The sequence below is a fragment of the Lontra canadensis genome, unplaced genomic scaffold (assembly GCF_010015895.1).
Source record: "Lontra canadensis isolate GAN:19392208 unplaced genomic scaffold, GSC_riverotter_1.0 scaffold150, whole genome shotgun sequence".
Taxonomy (NCBI): Eukaryota; Metazoa; Chordata; class Mammalia; order Carnivora; family Mustelidae; genus Lontra; species Lontra canadensis.
Window position 1 is genome coordinate 802,454 of NW_022631144.1, and position 16,440 is coordinate 818,893.

The window sequence follows — 16,440 nt, forward strand, 5'->3', positions numbered from 1 at the left end:
CCAAGAAACCAAAGTCCAGGAACAGACAGCTTCACTGGTGGGTTCTACTACCACACATTCAAAGAATTGATACCAATTTTTCTCAGAATCTTCCAAATAATAGAAGAGTGAATACCTCCAAACTCATTTTACATTACCCTAACTCCAAAACCAGACAAAGACACCACAAGAAAAAAAAAAATCACAGGCTAACATCCTTGGTGATGTTACTTACAAGAGTAAGGATGAATCTTAGTAGCATGCTTGTAAAAGAAAAAAAAAAAAAAAAAGCCTCAGAAGACTATGTACAGTATAATATCCTTTCTAGAAAGTTCAAAACCAAAACTAAACAGTATAATATTCAGACAAATGAATATTTATACAAACTTTTGTTAATAACAACAATGAAATTCAGAATAGGGAAAGCAAGGGGATGAGGAGAAGGAGGAGAATGGGGGTAAGGTATAAATTCTTGATAAGGTTTTAATTCTTGTGTTACATGGTAGATATATGAGAGTTCATCATATTAGGTATTAAATAAATATAAAGGTTAGAGAAAAGAACATGAATGGATCAATGAGATTTGTTTAAAAAAATTAAATATGATTAGGCCAATTCTGTGTACCTGAGGTTGAAAATAATGTTATATGGAAATGCAAAGGATGAAGAATAGTCACGATGCTTTTGAAAAATAAAGTGGAGATTTATCTTACATTAGAATTAGTATAAAATTATAATAATCAGTATAGTGGTATCACTGGATCAAACAAATAGAAAATGGAATAGTTTTGAGAACTTAAAAATTGCACATTAAAGATATAATCACAAAATAACACATATAATATGATTTCATTTATATAGAGTTCAAAGCAGACAAAACTAAGCAGTGTTTTATTAAGGAACACTTGTGTAAGTAGTGTAACTATAGAGAAAAGCAGAAAATTAAATAGCAGTTACCTTTCTGAGTGGGATTGCTAGTGAGGCATTTCTAAGTTATTGTCTCCTGTTAATATGGTTAAGACACATGTTCTGTGTCTTAACTTGGATGGCGGTTATGTGAAGTTCACTATCATTCTTTTTTTTTTTTTAAGATTTTATTTATTCACTTGACAGAGAGAGATCACAAGTAGGCAGAGAGGCAGGCAGAGAGAGAGGGGGAAGCAGGCTCCCCGCTGAGCAAAGAGCCAGATGTGGGGCTCCATCCCAGGACCCTGAGATCATGACCTGAGCTGAAGGCAGAGGCTTTAACCCACTGAGCCACCCAGGCGCCCCTCATTATCATTCTTTTAAATGTATATATACTCTCTCACTTTTAAAAATGGGAGTAGATTAACTATACCTGGCACTGGAAAAAATATATATATTTGCAAACCAATAATCCATTTCCTGAGAAACAAAAGCTGCTTTAGAGAATGCACTAACTTAAGTGGGAACACCCTGACTTTCCCACATGTAAAATTGAAGTCAAGAAATTACAAGTGTTATTTTGTGAAAACAAATCTGACTTTCTTGAAAAAAAATTCTCCAAACATTAATTCCACTGGACCACTTAGTTTCTTTGAAGGTATTAAATGAAGATTAGAGAAGTAGCACATTGATTCACTTAGCTTTGAAACTTAGCTTTCTGTCTGTTTCTACAGCAGCACCAGGGTAGTGTTTTCTTTGCATAAATAAATAAATAAATAAATAGCACTGCATCAAAATAAATATTTGACATTTGGCAAATAAATAGCACTGCATCAAAAACAGAGATGAGCACAAAGACATCTGAGCACCTCTCAGACCTCTGCCTCGTTGGAAAGGCCAGTGGGATCAGGAGTAGGCTGGCACATCAGCTGAGAGCTCTACGTGAAGCATTCATCTGCAAACTCAGAGAAGAGAGGGGAGAGTTCAAAATTTTAGCACCTGGTGAGATGGAGAACATAATTGTGTTACTAGGGAAAACCAATGTCCAGAGAAACTTCATGAATTACCTAAGATCATAAAATGAGAAAGACCCCAAATACAGTTTCAGTGTGCTTTCCAGTGCATAGTCTGGAGAGAACTGAGGGCAGTGAAGCAGATGACAACCAAACTCATTAGCACACTGCAATTTAATTGTCTTAGGGTAGCAGTGAGGAGTCTTCTGAAGAGAAACTTGACTTTTTGATACAATGGCTTAAGAGAGTAGGAAGGCTAGAAAACTGCTGCTTCTGAAAACTGAAACTTCTTAAAAATTTCATAGATTCTGAGAACAAGACTCAGAAGTGCCAGTGTAAGCACATTGCATCCTTTGTGCACAAATTAGCAGAGCTCTGTGACAGATCCACAAATGGTTGTATACTATACAGAGGTTGAGCCAATAGATGCATATTCTCAACCATTGGATCTCTGTATAGAAATTATCTGATATTGCCATCTCACTGTAGCCAACAATGTAAGTGCTTTCTAAATATTAATAGTGTGTATTGCATGGAGCATTAGGTGTGGTGCATAAACAATGAATTCTAGTACACTGAAAACTAATTTCAAAAAATAAAAAATAAAAAAAGACAATGTACATTTCATGCAATCTGTAGTTAAAAACTCAAAATAAAAATATGTTTTACCTTCAAAAAAAAGAATGTTAATTTTAAAAATATTTAAAAATCCATTAATTAAAATGTAAGATCACCACCTAAAAACAAGTGTTTTCTTCATTTTTGCATATTTCAGTAGTCCTTGCTTATCTGTGGGAGATACACTCCAAGACCCCAAGTGGACGCTTGAAACTGTGGGTGGTACCAAACCCTGTATATGTTATGTTTTTCCTATACATACTTACATAATAAAATTTAATTTATAAATTAGGCATAATAAGAAATTAGCAACAATAATATAACAATTATAACAAAATACTATAAGAAAAGTTATGTAGTATCTCTCTCAAAATATCTTCTAGTACTGTACTCACCCTTCTTTTGATGATATAAGATGATATAATTCCTACATGAAGAAATGAAGCAAGGGGAATGACATAGACATTGTGACCTAGCATTAGGCTACTATTGGCACCGTGACAATAGACAGAAAGAGGACCATCTACCTCCTGACTGTGGTAGGGAGGGTGTGGTAACTGAAACCACATAAAACCAAACAGCAGAATGGGGGGGGGGCAAATTATTACTTGCATATATGTACAGTTTTATAAATAGAGTCATGTTTGGTACTCTCTGTCATCATTGGGTCATAAAAAGTATTTTAATCTTTTTAGCCTTCATACTTTTATTTAATGAGTGTTTATATTTGATATAAATGAATTCATTTATTTGCTACAAATTTGTAGGAGAAAATTAAGAATGATATGTCCATATTGTGTCTTTGGAAACAATCAAGGGAAAACCATGATTTTTCACCCAGTGAATTTAGGAGGGATCTGGGGAGGAAGAGATTTACTAACATTCTTCAAATGAAAAGCTGAACAAGGTCTAAGAAGCAAAGAGATAGGGCAATCACAATGAAGGGCAAAAGAGCAGAGTTGAGGCATTAATAGGAAAGGAGCAGTATGTTCCAAAAGTAATCTTGTTTTAATAAATGCTGTCGTGTGGGGCACCTGGGTGGCTCAGTGGGTTAAGCCACTGCCTTCAGCTCAGGTCATGATCTCAGGGTCCTGGGATCGAGCCCCACATCGGGCTCCTTGCTCAGTGGGGAGCCTGCTTCTCTCTCTGCCTCTGCCTGCCTCTCTGCCTGCTTGTGCTCTCTCTCTCTCTCTGTGTCAAATAAATAAATAAATAAATAAATAAATAAAATCTTTAAAAAAAAAATAAAATAAATGCTGTCATGTAAAAAAAAGTTTAAGGAGTTAATGAGGGTAACTGTTGGAACAATTTTTATAAATTTTTTTATAAATACAATAAATAATATAATAAAAGCATAGTCATTTTTCTTCTAGAATGTTTACTCAGACTACATCTGAAATATAGGTAGCTAAAGAAACACAGAAATCACATTTGTTATCTTAATTGCAGAAAGCACAGTTCCTGATTCTTCTGCTCTGCAAAAGGTTTAAAAAAAAAATAGTTCATGCAGACTTTTAGTCCTGAATAGTTTGGACCTTTGACAGGAACAATTTATATAACCATATATTAGAATAAAAATGTTCTAGACAATTACTTAATCCTCATCACTATAGAGGGAACCAATGGCTTGAAGGCACTAATAGATTAATTCTTAATTTCAGCAGATATGCACTATAAATATAATTTTACTGACAAAATAGATAATTATTATATACCATAAGCATTAATGATAATTAAGATGATGATTGTGAAGATAATAGTGACAGCTCATTTCTATAGTCCTTGGTACTTTCCAAAGATGCTCTGCATAGGAAAAAAATTGACATATTGGCCAATGGACTAGGATAGACAGCCCAGAAATAAATGCACACCTACGTGGTCAATTTGTGAAAAAAGGAGGCAATTGAGAAAAGACAGTCTTTTAAACAGATGGTATTGGGAAACCTCCAGTTATAAAACTGGACAGCTACATGCAAAGGAATGAAACTGGACCACTTTCTTATAACCATATAAGAAAATAAAGTCAGAATGGATTAAAGACCTAAATGTGAATCCTGAAACCATGTAACTCTTAAAAGAAAACATGGGCAGTAATCTCTTGGACATCAGCCACACAAAATATTTATGGATATGTGTTCTCAAGCAAGGGAAACAAAACCAAAAATAAACTACTAGGACTACATTGAAATAAAAAGCTTTGGCACAGCAAAGGAAATCATCAATAAAAAAAATGGTATCCTAGTGAATGGGAGTAGATATTTGCAATAGATCTGATAAGGGGTTTATATCCAAAATATATAAAGAACTTAACACCCAAAAAATTATCAGATTAAAAAATAGAGTGAATAGACATCTTCCCAAAGAAAACATACAGATGGCTAATAGACACATAAAAAGGTGCTCAACATCACTATCAGGGAAATGCAAATCAAAACCACAAAGAGATATCACCTCACACCAGCCAGAATGGCTAGTATCAAAGAGACAAGAAATAAGAGTTGGCGAGGATGTGGAGAGAAGGGAATCCTTGTGCACTATTAGTGGGAATGTAAACTGGTGTAACCACTGTGGAAGACATTATGGAGGTTCCTCAAAACATTAGAAATACCATACAATCCAATAATTCTACTACTGAGTATTTGCCCAAAGAAAATGAGAACGAAAATTCAAAAAGATACATGCACCTTATGTTTATTGAAGCATTATGTATAATAGCTAAGCTATGGAAGCAACCTAAGTGTCTAATGAATGGATAAAGAAGTGGTAGTTTGTATGCTTTCAATGAAATATTACTCAGCCTTTAAAAAGAATGAGATCTTGGCATTTGTGACAATATGGATGGACCTAGAGAGTATTATGCTAAGTGAATAAGTCAGAGAAAAACAAATACTATATGATTTCACTTATGTGTGGAATCTAAAAAACAAATCAAGTGAACTCTTAAACACAGAGAACAAAGTGGTGATTGTCAGAGTGGAGGTAGGTAGGGGAATACGCTAAATAGATAATGGAGATTGCAGACCTCCAGTTATATAATAAGTCCCAGGATGAAAAGTACAGTATAAGGAATATAGTCAATACTGTAATAATGTTGTGTGATGACAGATGGAGGCTATACTTATGGTGATGAATACTAATGTTTAAATTTTGTCAAAGCAATGTGTTCTATACCCGAAACCAATATAACATCATATGTCAATTATACATAATTTAAAAAAAAATACTCCACATAGGAATTGTCTTGTATCCTCGTATACAAATTAGTGCCAATCCTGATGTTAGGTACTATCTTACATGAGAGCCTGGATAATCATAACTTTTCCTCAGAGAAGGGAATTTGGTATGTTTACACACAGAACTGTTAGAAGAATTAGCATCTCCAGACCTTTCCACATTTCTGGGGCTAATGAAAAAGAACACTGGGTTTAAGATATGTGAAAACTCTACAATATTGAGAGTCATTTTTCAGTTTTCCTACCTGTGATAATAGTAATGATGGTGGCAAAGATAAAATGGAGTCAAATGAATTTAAGTTCCTCAGACAGGTGCCTGGTTCCTAATAGGAACCAGGTATTTCACAAATGTTTATGGAATTTGATGCTGACCCAAAAGTTATAGTTGGAGCATACATTAGGAAAGCCTCCTCAGTGGCAAGTGGCAGAAACCCAGTATAAATGGACTTAGAAAGAAATTCATTGGTTCAGGAAACTGGGAAGTTGGCAGGATGATAACTACACTAGTAATGGCTAGATCTCAAGTCTCCAGCTGTGTCAGCAAGACAGTGCCTCTTTGCTAGCTCTGTGTTGTTCAAATGACTTCCTTCACAAGCAAGCTCTCTCCACACAGTCTCTGAGAACCAGCAGCAGCTCCAGGATTTTACCTTCTGCGGACTTGTTATAATTTACTAAATGGTCATTCTAGCAGAAGTCCTGGTGAGGATTCTCACTGATCAGGTCTGACTCATCTTTTGAACTGGGGTCAGGGTCATGGGTGAACCCTGCCTAACCCACATGGATAATTCCCCAGAGAAGAGATATTCTTTTACGAGAAGAAGAAAAGATGGACAAGTGACAGAGAGGGATAGAGATAGACAGTCTGGGATAGAGAAACTTTTTGAACTATCTATGATGAATGAGAACTACATAGTGGGAATTGAGATTTGGGAGTCAGGAAAATAAGTTCGGAATATAACATTCATTCTCCTGTATATTTATAGATACCGAGACTACCGTGACCCTCCTCATTCACTGGTGCCCTATGGCTACACACTGCAGTTTTGGCATGTCCTCGCAGCTCGATTGGCTTTTATCATTGTGTTTGAGGTATGTTCTCTTAACCAATTCCTTTGCCATAATTAAGTAACTAAGAGTAATGCATAAATGTAAGTGTGAGAACTTTCAATGTGATTATGTATGTCCAGAATTATTACAGTGATTTTATATAGCGTCTTTAAAAAGTCTTTTTCTTCCCCTTGAGTTGTCCAAGAAACAACTGAAAGTCTATTATTGATTGTTTATGGGTAGGTCACAAATCATCAGTGCTAGTGTTCTTGGGCCATTGTTCTTCTACTTTAGGAAAACTGCAGCTTTTTCCATCACTACTTCTGGAGACTCAGATACATCATGTCTGTAATTTGCTTTTCACAAGCCCTCCAAGGTGATTCTTTCATATGTAGATGTTCAAGGACTATAGTTTGGAAAACATTGAACTGGCTCTTGTATAAGTGGTAGCCTCTGGTTGTGTGTCATCACAACATTACTCACACTCAGGACATAAATAAGTATTATCTTAGACTCAAAATTGACTTTTAATCTACCTAGCAATTACCTATATTACATGTCAGTAAAAATACATCATCTATTTTTAGTCTTTAAGAGAATTGCTACTAGAAATCATTTGCATTTCTATGACTGTACTTATATATGGAAATTCCATCTCCTGTCACATATATTAAAGTCAGATTAATGCAAACCAGGACTACTTCTTGGCTTGGACTGGACATTTCCTGTACCTCTTCTTCCATCATTTTTTCCTTTATTCCAGGTAACCAAGAAAAGACAAGCTGTTCTTCCCTGGGAATTCAGTTATTTAATACTCTAGAATAATGAAAGTCTTTAAATTATCATCTAATACTTTACTTGTCATCATATAGACAAACAGAAATGACAGTGTTTCTAGAGTTTCAGCTTTAAGTAAGTCAGGTAAAGAATTTGTGGCAGTTTACCAGAAAAAAGTTTCTTCTTGAAATGATCACTTCCTTTAGGCCTACTGGTCATTTTCGTAATCAAAATTTGCAAAGCAAATTTGGCAATCTGCAAAGCATTTTGAAATGTTTTCTTATAATATTCCACGATGATGCCCATTTTATACATGAGCAAATTGAAGCTCAGAGTGACTTATTCCCAGGTAAGCAGACACCTCTTCAGTAATAAAAGCTACGGAGCCAGGATTCAACCCTGGGTTTCCTGACTTCATGGTATAGGTACTTCTGGCTCACCTTTACATTCTCTGGCCACTCCTTCTCTACATTCTTTCCTGATTCCTTTTCTCATTCCCTGTGAATTGTCATCAGACCAAGTTTAGTCCTCACCTATCCCTGTGATCATCTTTGCTCACATACTTCCCCGGCCTCCTTCCACTCTCCAGACACTCAAGAAGCTCCACATCGCTGGAGTGAGAGGAGTTCTTGAAGTTCCAGGGCTCTTTCCAGCTAAGGATGGTAAATAGAGCTAACTTATTGTATTCTCCTTTATGTTTTTAGCACCTCGTGTTTTGTATAAAGCACCTCATTTCATATTTGATCCCAGACCTCCCGAAAGATCTAAGGGATCGAATGAGAAGAGAGAAGTACTTGATTCAGGAGATGATGTATGAAGCAGAACTGGAACGTCTCCAAAAGGAACGAAAGGAGAGGAAGAAAAATGGAAAAGCACACCACAATGAGTGGCCATGACCAGGTAGGTGAGAAGTGTGCTCATGGTCTAAAACCTCTCCTTGGGCTGAAGGAGTTGCTTTAAACTTCCTGAGTCAAAGCTTGTCATGTCCTACTGATAGGAATCAAACTCCTTAGAAGTTTCCCAAACCAGCCTGTTTCTAAATTGCACAATTTAACTTTATCTTCCCTTTGCACATAATTCCTGCAACTCTTCTCTACCTCCATGCCACTCTTGGTCTGGCAATCAAGGTCTTTAGGAGTTGGCCTCAGTGTTCCTGAAATAAACCTCCCTCTCACCCTTCCACTCTAGTCTGGATATTATCTTTAAACAGAAAGAAGAGTCATGTTGCCTTGGGGATGGAAAGTCACCTTTTTTTTTTTTAATTTTTTTATTTCTTTTCAGTGTAACAGTATTCATTGTTTTTGCACCACACCCAGTGCTCCATGCAATCCATGTCCTCCCTAATACCCACCACCTGGTTCCCCCAACCTCCCACCCCCCACCCCTTCAAAACCTTCAGGTTCTTTTTCAGAGTCCATAGTCTCTCATGGTTCACCTCCCCTTCCAATTTCTCTCAACTCTCTTCTCCTCTCCATCTCCCCATGTCCTCCATGTTATTTGTTATGCTCCACAAATAAGTGAAACCATATGATAATTGACTCTCTCTGCTTGACTTATTTCACTCAGCAGAATCTCTTCCAGTCTCATCCATGTTGCTACAAAAGTTGGGTATTCATCGTTTCTGATGGAGGCATAATACTCCATAGTGTATATGGTCCACATCTTCCTTATCCATTCGTCCATTGAAGGGCATCTTGGTTCTTTCCACAGTTTGAAAGTCACCTTTTTATCTGACCCAAGAGGGCCTTCCCTTCATCACCCATTTATTGTTTCCTACCAGGCTGGTCCATGTCACACCATACTCTCTAAGTTTTCCCCAGGCTCATCAGCCCACTGAGTCTCACTTCTTATAAACTTCCCTGGTTATTTCATCAGTGTTACATGTATTGACACATATATGGATCTGTATTGTTAATTTATGATTTTCAAATAGTTATCAGGCTTCCCCGGCCCAATTTTAAGCACCTTTAGGAAAGTCCTTATGGATGGTAATTTTATTCTTTCAACTAGTTAGCATAGTGTTAAATACATGGCACCCTTTGTACACAATTCAGTTGATAAAGGTTAGGTGGATTAAGGCTAAAAACATTGTAAGAAAGTTTCATAATGTTCCCACATATCTTATCAGAAAGTTTTTCTGAAACCTTCTCTCTGACAATTCTATTAGCTATGTGTCTTTGGGCAAGTCAGTTAACCTCTGGGCTTCTGTTTCTTCAGTGATGAAATGATTAGATGAGCTCTCTTTTGGTATTCTGCACATCTAATACAATAGCATTTCTTTTGCCTTCCTCACCCATCATTCCTCTGTATCCACTCGTTTGAAGACTAACTTTGAAATCATTGTTCGAAATTTGACCTCCAAAAGAAAAATGAGGTATACAAGGGGGGGAAAGTTATGTTTTTCACTTTTTGTATTGGTTAAGATGTAGCAGATATCTGCAGAGATGTTAGTGAATTTGTGTCACACCAGATCTGTGTTAAGAAGTCCAGAAGGCTATTATGAGTTGGATATGAAGGTAGACTTGGAGGAAATCACCCAAATCCCAGACCCACAGGTATTATAGTGGTATATAGATATTGAACAATGCTCTAACCCTCAATTCCAAAGTAGGCCTTGGTTTCACTTAAAATCAAGACATTTTTTACAACATAATAAATTTGCTATTTCCCAAATTTGCCATTTGGCTCTGTGATTTGGGGAAAATTGCTTAATTTTTCTGAGACTTCTTGTTTGGCAGAGCCGATATGCAGTTCAAATAAGGCAATGTATGTGAGACACATATTAAGCAATAAAGTGCTATAGAATACTGTAGGGGATTTGTATAGTTAAACATTTTGTTGTAGTCTGCCAGATTCTAGATCTGGTTTTTCCATTCTCTATCTGTAGGACCTGGAATGGAATATTCATGTGGATTCGATTTCCACATTTGTAAAAGTAAAGTAGTTGGACTGAACAATACTTTAATAGCCTATCCAGCTTTAATATTCTGAATCCTAGAATTTGTTCCAAGCCCCTGGTCCTGATACCCATTCAGATCACCTCTTCTGTGGCTCTGGTCAGACATCAGAGGAGAAAGACTGACTATCCAGAAGGCTTTGTTTGGGGGTAGGAGGCAGACATTAGTGAAGAACATTGCTCCTAGGAGTTCCAGTGGCTATAGACCAGGGTGAAGCAATGACATTACCTACACCCAGGGGCTGCACTGGTCTGTAGGGCTGGTAACCAACTGGGAGCTTCTTCTAGCCTCATCACAATGGGCTGCTCTCTTCCCAGAGACCATTTCTAATTTTTGCTTGAAAGCATAGTGTTTATCTGTCTGACTCTATGCCTGCAACAGTTGGCAGGATGTCACTTTGCTTCAGACTGCCTTTCTGACTCAATCTGTTCATCTGTAAGGCAGACATAATAATGTTTGTACCCTACCTGACTTGGTTTGAGGTTACAAATTCTTTAAATGCTTTTGATGCATAGTCAGTACAAAACAACCATTACACACTGTGTTCTTAAGCCATCATGTGTACATAGGGTTTTAATGCCTTCTTTTCTCTTTCTAGGTAATAGTTTATTTCCAAACCAAGGACCTGAATTCTGTTTACTTCTCCCAGCTGTGCAAAAGCACATTCAAGTGAATGACTAAAACGCAGCCGCAGTGCATGTCGCAGACATTGGCAGCAGCAGGGGGGTCAGCACCCTAAAGGACTACTGGAAAATCATGCTGCTGTGAAATCACATTGCAGCACACAATTGCTATCTATCCATAGACCATTCTTGACCAAGCAAGCATGCACGTCATGGTCAGTTACATTCTCAAGTTTTTAAAACCAAGGGGAACTTGTATACTGGGCCTGTTTTTCAGCCTGTTTGCTACCTTTTTTGCATTCTACCCCATGTGAATTTTACAGACACTGGGCTAATAAGAGTATTCAAACACCTGGACACACATTCTTAGAATGTCATCATATGTTCCTAATTCCATGTCACCAAAAAATAGAGACAAGACCCTGTTTACAACATTTTCTTTTTTTTTTTTTAATTTCAGATCTTTCTGAGGAGATTATTATATATGACATATCTATAGCTATGTGTATGGCCATAGATGTATTTCTCTGTGTACATATGTATAGTCATGTATTCTTACATATGTACATACAAATACAGAGATATATAAAGTACATAGAAATTCCTTACTTGTAAATAGCCAAAGGGTACTGACATGAATGATAAATTTTCACATTTAAATAGTCATCAACATGAAGCCATGTTTAATGCTTGTATAATGTGATGCAATAAAATTTAAAATAAATTTATGCACATGGAATATTTTCAGTTGGGTCTTCTGAAATTCTGTTGTATTTTTTTCTCATAGAACAAGAGAAATCAGAGTGGGATCTTTAAAGAAATGTTTATTACTCCCACATACTCCTGAGAAATCACTTCACCCTTCAAAGAGACTATTTTTTCTAAATCCATTTTTTCCATCTTGTTTCTGTACTACCTTTTCAGAATACCAAGCCACCTAATTAGAAATTTCATAGAAGAATATAGAAAATGCCATTGACATACTTTGTTGAAGAAATAGAAATATAGCCAATGATAATTAATGCTGTTTTGATTACCTTGCTTACTAGTCTGGTCTGCTACTCATAGTAAGAAGCCATTCTATCTGGGGGGAAAAAAAAAGTTTCTAAGTATGCCTGTTGTGGTAACTCTTTTTCTAGAGATAGAAGAACTTGCCCTTGAACTATGTTATCATCTTGTCTATGTCAGAGAGATGAGAGTGCTCCCATTACCATGTCTAACGAACACTGTCCTCGTTCAGATGTGTGCTCTCTTAAGCTGATTGATTCCCAAAGACCATAGATGTCTTCTTAGCTTTTATAGAAGCAGGCAGTCAGAGTGGCTTTGGGCAGGCCAGAACTTCAACCATTTCTTAGTTTTGTTTTTCCGCGACCTGATGTTCATAGGAGTGAAATTCTAACCCCACCAGGGCCTAAACTATAGAGAAGTACTTTATGGAAACTGAAGACAAAAGGCCATTGAAAGAGTTTTCTTTTCAATCTTTGGCTAAGAAGTCTGTGAAATATTTCACAGCAGTCCCTGGGAGAGGAACTTCTATGAAAAGTCTTAAGAGATGAAATGCAAAGAGACATTCCAATAAAACAAAACTCGCTCTACTGACTTAGCTTGTAACTTCTGTTTGCTATGCCTCTCCAAGCTCCAAACATCATGGCCCAATAAATCCTTGAGGCAGGGAGAGCAGCAAAGGCAAAAGAAAGAATTGCAAGTCCTTCTTTGGGTTTGGAATGGGCCATGAACATTCAAAGCTAGGTAGAGGACTACCAAACACACTTGTCAGGACCAAGAAGCAAAACATTTAAGTACCACTTTCTACTGGTCTGAGCATAAACTGAACTTAAGACAGCTCTATAGCCAGAATTTTTTTCTGCCTGTGGAATTCTGCCTTTGCTATTCCAAGTGCTTCAGACAATCACAATTCCTGATATGTTTCTGGCATACAATTCTTTTCTTCCTTTCTTCCTCTTATACTCTCTCCCTCACTTCCTCTTTCCTCCCACCATTCTGCTTGCCCACTCTTCTTCTCTTTCTTTCTACCAATGCAGTGAGTATACTTATTCACCTTCCCCGTTTGGGGTACAAAGAAAATGTGGTGAATATCTTAAGGTGTTTTTAGGTTTGTTGTAGGGAGAAAGGCAAAGAAGGTTATAGAAGAGAATTTCTGATATAGTTTATAAGAAATCAAGTGTAAGGAGTAACATCACCAAGACAGAGACATAGTTTCCATTTTGTGAGGAAGAGCAAAGTCAGGAACCTAACAACTATTCATGGATAAGACCACTGAGAAAATTTAGAATGCAGGAGTGATGCTGAAGCACCCCCATACAATGGAGACCAAAAAAGATCACATTAGAAGAGCAAGAGGAACAGCTACAGGCTGATGGCATTGCCCCTCCTCCAGGCTGATACAGTACTATGCCAAGGTCTTTCCTGAGCCTCAGTTCCTCCAGGGAAGAGATGGAGAGGGCTGTGTGGACATTCAGCACCTCTAGCATTGTGGGTCACTTTTTAGCAGTTCCCCTTCTAATTTTCCCCCACAGAAATTACAGGAAAATCTGCAGGACTTGGCCACTGGGATTCTGATTATGATGGAGAAGAGAGAAAGTGCTTGCAACAACCAAAAGTCAGATCTTGGAAAACTGAGTTCTTAGCTATAATGCCAAAGAAGTAGTCCCAGCCAGTGGCTTTATCTGCATAGCCATGACTAGGGAACTTGGATGTAGATCTGCCTGATTCAGGTCCTTAAAACACACAAAATGGCTGAATGCACCCAAAAAAACCCCACAAAATCCAATGATATGCTGCCTAAAAGACACACATAGACTGGGTGAAGAGATGGAAAAAGATAATTTCAAATAAAGGTAGCCAACCAAACAAAACCCAAGCATAGCTCTAGTTCTAGCAGACAAGATAGGTGTTAAGCTAAAATGGTAAAAAGAGGCAAATAAGGTCATTATACAATGATAAAGGGGTTAATCTATCTATAAAATGCAGCAATTGTGAATATTTGCACCCAACATCGGAGCACATAAATATATAAAGCAAAAGTAATGGAGCTAAAAAGAGAAATGAACAGCAATACAATACTAGTTGGGTACCTTAGCACCCACTGTCAACAGATAGATCATCCAGACAGAAAATCAATAAGGAAATGGCAGATATGAATAACACTATAAACCTAATGGAGCTAACAGAACTATAGAGAACATTCTATCTGACAACACCAGAATACACATTCTTCTCAAATGCACATGGAACATTTTCTAGGATAGACTATATGTTAGCAAATTCAGAAAGCCTGAAACCATACCAAGTATCTTCTCTGCCCGTAATGGTATGAAACTAGACATCAATAAAAGGAGGGAAACTGGAAAGTTCATGAATGAATGGAGATTAAATACTCTCCTGAACAACCAATAGGTCAAAGAAGAAATTAAAAATATCTTGGGACAAATGAAAATGGAAACACAAAACGCTAGAACTTATGGGATGTAGCAAAGCAGTTCCCAGAGGGAAGCTCATAACAGCAAATGCCTACATTAATAAATAAGACATAACTCAAACAACCTAACTCTACACCATAATGAATTAGAAACAGAAGAAAAACTGAGCCCAAAGGTAGCAGAGGAAGGAAATAAATATTAGAGCAGAAATAAGGAACAAAAAAATTCAAAAGATTATCTTTTCATAAAACCAACTGTTGTTGGTGGGGGGAGCAAGATGGTAGAGGAGTAGGAGACCTAAATTTCATCTGGTCCCAGGTATTCAGCTAAATAGTTATCAAACCACTGTTAACACCTACAAATTCAACAGGAGACTGAAGAGAAAAATAGCAGCAATTCTATAAACAGAAAAGCGACAACTTTCTGGAAGGTAGGGTGTGCAGAGAAGTGAATCCAAGGCAAGATATGGGAATATAGACTGCATGGGGAGATGGGGCCAGCTCCCAGCAAGCAGTAGAGCAGCAGAACACAAAATTAGAAATTTTAGAAGTCTGCGCCACTGAGGGATGTGGCTCCAGAGGCTAAGCCAGGGTGGAGCCCTCACTGGGACAGTGTGGTCTCAGGACCCACCGGGTCACAGAAAGACCAGGGGTGTTTGAGTGTGGCAGAGCTCCCAGGTATTGGAAGGGAACCAGCAGGGAAGGGTACTTGCAGGGAAGCCAGCTGCAGAGACAGGTGTAAGGAGTGCACTCCCAGCTCAGGATTACCATAAACCATGATCCAAAGCAAAGTGTGGCCATTGATCTTCAAGCAGGGACCCCACAAGTGGCAGATCCAAGGAGACACCCCCCCCCCCTTCTCCACCAGGAGGAGCAGCACAGGAGCTTGCTATAGGAATCTGCTGGGTTTGGAGACTCCAAACAGGGCTGTGAGCCAGAGAAAGAAAGCTCTCAGTCACAGGCTGGAGGAACTTGGAGTGCAGCTGGAGACTGGGGAGAGAGGCATGATTGACTGCTTTTCTCTGAGAAGGCACTGAAGGGGGGGTGGTCCAAGCTCTCCACTCCTGTGGGGCTGGAGATTGGGAGGCAACTGTCTTCATTCCCATCCCCCAAAGCTATATGGAAAGCTTTCAGGGAACAAAAGATACCGAGAGCAGAACCAAGTAGATTACTTAGCCTGGCCGCTGGCAAGGGTGGTACAATTCCACATTGGGAAAAGACATTTGAGAATCCTTGCAAGAGGCCCTTCCCCCAGAAGATCATCAAGACCATCCAACCAAGACCAAGTTTACTGATCAATGAGAACTGCAAAACAACAGTGCTAGGGGAAAATAGCATGTAGAATTTATGGGAATTTTTCCCATGATTCTTTTGTCTTTCAAAGTTAAATTTTTTAAATTTGTTATTTTTTTCTATTTTTTAAAATTTTTCCTCTTTCCTATTTAAACCTATTTCAACTATTTTTTCTTCCCAATGCCTTTTTATTTATTTATTTATTTATTTTAAACTCTGAAAGAGGTTTTTTGTGGTTTTTTTTTTAAAGATTTTATTTATTTATTTCACAGACTGAGATCACAAGTAGGCAGAGAAGCAGGCAGAGAGAGAGGGGGAAGCAGCCTCCCTGCTGAGCACAGAACCCAAAGTGGGGCTTGATCCCAGGACCCTGGGATCATGACCTGAGCTGAAGGCAGAAGCTTTAACCCACTGAGCCACCCAGGCACCCCTCAATACCTTTTTTAAAACCTTTTATAATTTTAACTCTTATAGTCATATTCTATCTCTTCATTGTATTTAATCTTATTTTTTGTATAATTTTTTAATTTCTTTAAAATTTGGGGATACAGTTTC

At 37.7% G+C, this 16,440-nt stretch overlaps 1 protein-coding gene across 6 annotated transcripts in view; it reads left to right on the forward strand.

The window, feature by feature from the left end:
- Positions 1–11,900, forward strand: part of ANO4 (anoctamin 4) — a 450,000-nt gene extending 438,100 nt beyond the window's left edge. For all 6 annotated transcript variants that reach the window (XM_032844283.1, XM_032844285.1, XM_032844284.1 and 3 more), the window contains 3 exons: positions 6,733–6,838; positions 8,278–8,473; positions 11,129–11,900. In XM_032844283.1, the coding sequence (XP_032700174.1) occupies positions 6,733–6,838; positions 8,278–8,469 (298 nt within the window). In that variant the 3' untranslated portion in view covers positions 8,470–8,473; positions 11,129–11,900. The remainder of the gene's footprint in view (positions 1–6,732; positions 6,839–8,277; positions 8,474–11,128) is intronic.
- The last annotated feature ends 4,540 nt before the right edge of the window (positions 11,901–16,440 follow it).